The sequence below is a fragment of the Molothrus aeneus genome, chromosome 10 (assembly GCF_037042795.1).
Source record: "Molothrus aeneus isolate 106 chromosome 10, BPBGC_Maene_1.0, whole genome shotgun sequence".
Classification (NCBI taxonomy): domain Eukaryota; kingdom Metazoa; phylum Chordata; class Aves; order Passeriformes; family Icteridae; genus Molothrus; species Molothrus aeneus.
Genome location: NC_089655.1, coordinates 2,380,524 through 2,383,808, shown reverse-complemented (window position 1 = coordinate 2,383,808; position 3,285 = coordinate 2,380,524). Strand labels below are relative to the sequence as shown.

General features: G+C 47.1%; 1 protein-coding gene across 1 annotated transcript; it reads right to left on the bottom strand.

The window, feature by feature from the left end:
• Positions 1 to 657: 657 nt before the first annotated feature.
• LOC136560739 (G-protein coupled receptor 35-like) lies at positions 658 to 1,590 on the bottom strand. Its single transcript, XM_066556760.1, has one exon. It carries the CDS (start codon positions 1,588 to 1,590, stop codon positions 658 to 660), a length of 933 nt encoding a protein of 310 aa, XP_066412857.1.
• Positions 1,591 to 3,285: the final 1,695 nt, after the last annotated feature.

Sequence of the window (3,285 nt, the reverse complement as noted above, 5' to 3'; positions counted from 1 at the left end):
CCTGGAGAAAGGTGCAGTCTCTGCCTCTGAAGATCCAGGGCAAGAGGCAGCTGCTGTTTCTCTGGGAAATCCAGTGGAGAAGCAGTGCTGGTGTTCCAGAATCTCCAGATTATATCTGGGTAGGAATGCTTGGCTCCTCCCTCTGGGCTCACATCTCCCAATGGGATGCTGTAGTTCTTATCAGCCATGCAGGGACATTCCATAGCTGTTATCAGCAGATGTCCCCTCCCGAGGGAGGAGTGGGTGTGGAAGAGATAAGGAAAACTGCCCCCTGAACAGAAGACAGCTGCCATACAGATGGAAATAATGGAAACAACCTGAAATACACAATGAGGTACGATATGATAGATACATTTGTACATGTTGGCAAGAAGGATCAGTGGATTTTAGCTGCAGAAGGAACTAAAAGAGGTACATGGCTCACCTGTCTTGCTGTACCTGTAACAAGTAGGTGCTGGAGGGTGGAATGGAGGCACGTTAACAACAACTGATTACATACACACTTTTACATATCTCTGTGACCTGTTTAATGGAAACATAAAGTATAACTTTCTAACCCTAACAAAGAACTTGCTAGAGAAAAAGAGCAATACTTATTCCAATAGCCCTGAAGCTGTATTTGCTCTTTATGTTGCAGATGTTGGGGTTTGTTCCCCTTTAGCATGTCTGTATCTGCAAGGGGTGGGTTGCCTCTGGTTGTTGAGTACTGGCTTTGGGCTGTAGAAAGGCTTCCTGGAACTCCCTGGTGACAAAGTAGTAGCAGACACTATCGAGACAGCAGTTGGACGTGGCAATGCACCTCAACACGGAGGAGAAGTTCTCCATGATACAGAGCAGGAAACAGGTAGCTCCAATGCTCTCCATGATGAACCTGGCAAGCAGCCCGAGGAAGGCTGGCAGGAAACATACCAGAAATACAATCAGATTTGCATAAATTATGTGTACAGCTTTATGGATCGATTTCTCCTCCGGTGAATTTGTGTTCAGATGTTTCTTGAGGTCCCTGACCACTTCTGTGGAGCAGAAGATCAAGATGGCGAATGGGAGAATGAAAACAAAGAAAATGGCCAGCAGGCTGAGAGCAGCAGGCAGCGTGTAGGTCTGGAAGCAGAGATCTGCATGTCTGTGGTGCATCAGCTGGATGGTGGCACTGACTATCACCAGGACCCACAGGAGCCCACAGAGGAGGGCAGCCTTTGACGGGGACCTGAAGGCCCTGGCTTTCAAAGGTTGCTTTATGGCAATGTATCGATCAATGGAGATGAATGAAATGATGTAGATGCTCACTAACATATTGATAAAATACATTGTCTCTGTAAACTGGCAGAGCTTCCCTCGGGGTGACTTATTCCAGAGCAAATAAACCATGGAAGGCAAGGTACAGATGACAGAGAAATCTGCAAAGACTAAATTCATTACATACACCCTGGTTTCTGTCCACTTCTTCATCTTGCAGGAGAACACCCAGAAGGCAAGGGCATTAAATAGTGCTCCAAAAAAGAAAATGAGGCTATAGAGAGCAAACTCAATGAGGCGAACATGGGGGTGAGGTTCTAGATTTCTGGTGCTGCAGTTGTTGGACACATTCATTGTCCTGAGTTACAGATGTTGTATGATGTTCTGAGACCTGAAATAGGAAAAGACATGGTAAGACCTCTTAGTAGCTGTAAAAAAAAAAGCACATGTAAGTACATATGTCCTTTGTTAAAAATGTGAATTTGAGCTTTCCAGAGCTGTCTTTCTCAGTCAGCCTGTGTCATCTTTGGCATCCTTTGTCAAGCATTGTTTATGTCCATTCAGTTTATGAGTGTCTCAGGGTACATTTCCAAGAGGACATGACAGACAGCCTTTATTAAATAGGGAGATCTTGAAGTGTGTGTGGGCAGGAGGCAACATGGCACTCAGAAGAGCCTCCATAGGTAGTGGGCACATCCTGTGACAATGTGAACACAAATTCCTTAAACCAGGCTGTGCAGATGATGTAAAATTACCTTAGCTTGGTGTTGAGCTAGGGAGGGTTTGCAGCAACCAAAACTAAAGCCCAGCACAACCCATCAGTGAAACCTCCTCTGTCAGTTCTACTGGGTTTGGATTCAGACTGGGGGTGAAGGGGTGGGAGTGCATAGCAGATGTCACTTGATAGAAATTCTTATGCTCTGGCTCTGTCTGGGAAGGTTTCTGAGCCTTTGCACCACCTTGTGAACCTGGAGCTCCTCCTCCAAGCTGAGGAAAACAGCTGAATCTGCATTCCTGCTCTCCCAAGGGAGAGAGTAAGGTATGCTGCTCTCCACCTCGCCAGGAGGGGAATGTGGAAGGATTAACCTGATTTTAAGTCCTTTTGTTCCAGGAGAGAGTAGGAGTCTGCAGATGCAAAGCAGAAAGTCACATCTGGAAGAGGGAACACCACTGCAGAACAAGGGCTGAATTAGATGGCTCCTGCTCCAGGCAGGCAGCCAGCCACCCTCAGAAATCCATGCTGTGGGAGTAGCTCTTGAGCCTCTGTCACACAAGCTGCAAGATGCTTGGCAGGAGTATTAGTTGGGTGAAGAGTGTGAGTTCATGGCCTGATAAAAATCATCTTTCAGCAGAGTCCTTCCTGTGCAAAGTGGTTTCATGTGACAAGCACATGGAAAAATTCTCTGAACCGGTGATTCTCAGTATCTGCCACTTCTGCTTGCATCTAAATTCACTTCAGAAAAAACAAACAAACAACAAAAAAACCGCTTTCAATGTAAAATAAGTTTTTTACGGAGTGAAGTGGGGAGGGATCTGGTGAAATCTTACAGCTTTCAGAGACCTGGGAAGGGACATCACCTCTGCCTAGGTAAGCAGTTATGTGCCTCCACCAGCAATGCAGACCTTGTGGCCAGTGCATGAAGGCACTGCCTGCAAATCAGAATTCAGTCCTGAAGTCACTGAAAAATACACAAATAACTCAGTTTTTGGAGGGATGTGTGAGTGTCTTGCAATAGCAGACACTAATGTGACTGCTGCACAGTTCTTGTATGCTCAGGCCTGGCTTTCCCAACAGAGGCTTGCTGCTCACTGCCTGTACCCTGCAGGGAAGGGGACACTTGTCCCCTGAGGAAAACCTCTCTGCACTGTGGACAGCAGCAGCAGGGAACTGTCACTGCTTGTGGTCACGGGTTATGGCATGAGGCAGAAGTCTGACAGCTGCACTGGTGCCCAGGCTTCTTTTCACTGCCTTGGGATGCAGTGCCTGCAGCAGCCTCTGCAGAGGTGCAGCACAGGCAAACCACACTGCTGGGCTCTGCAGCATCAAAG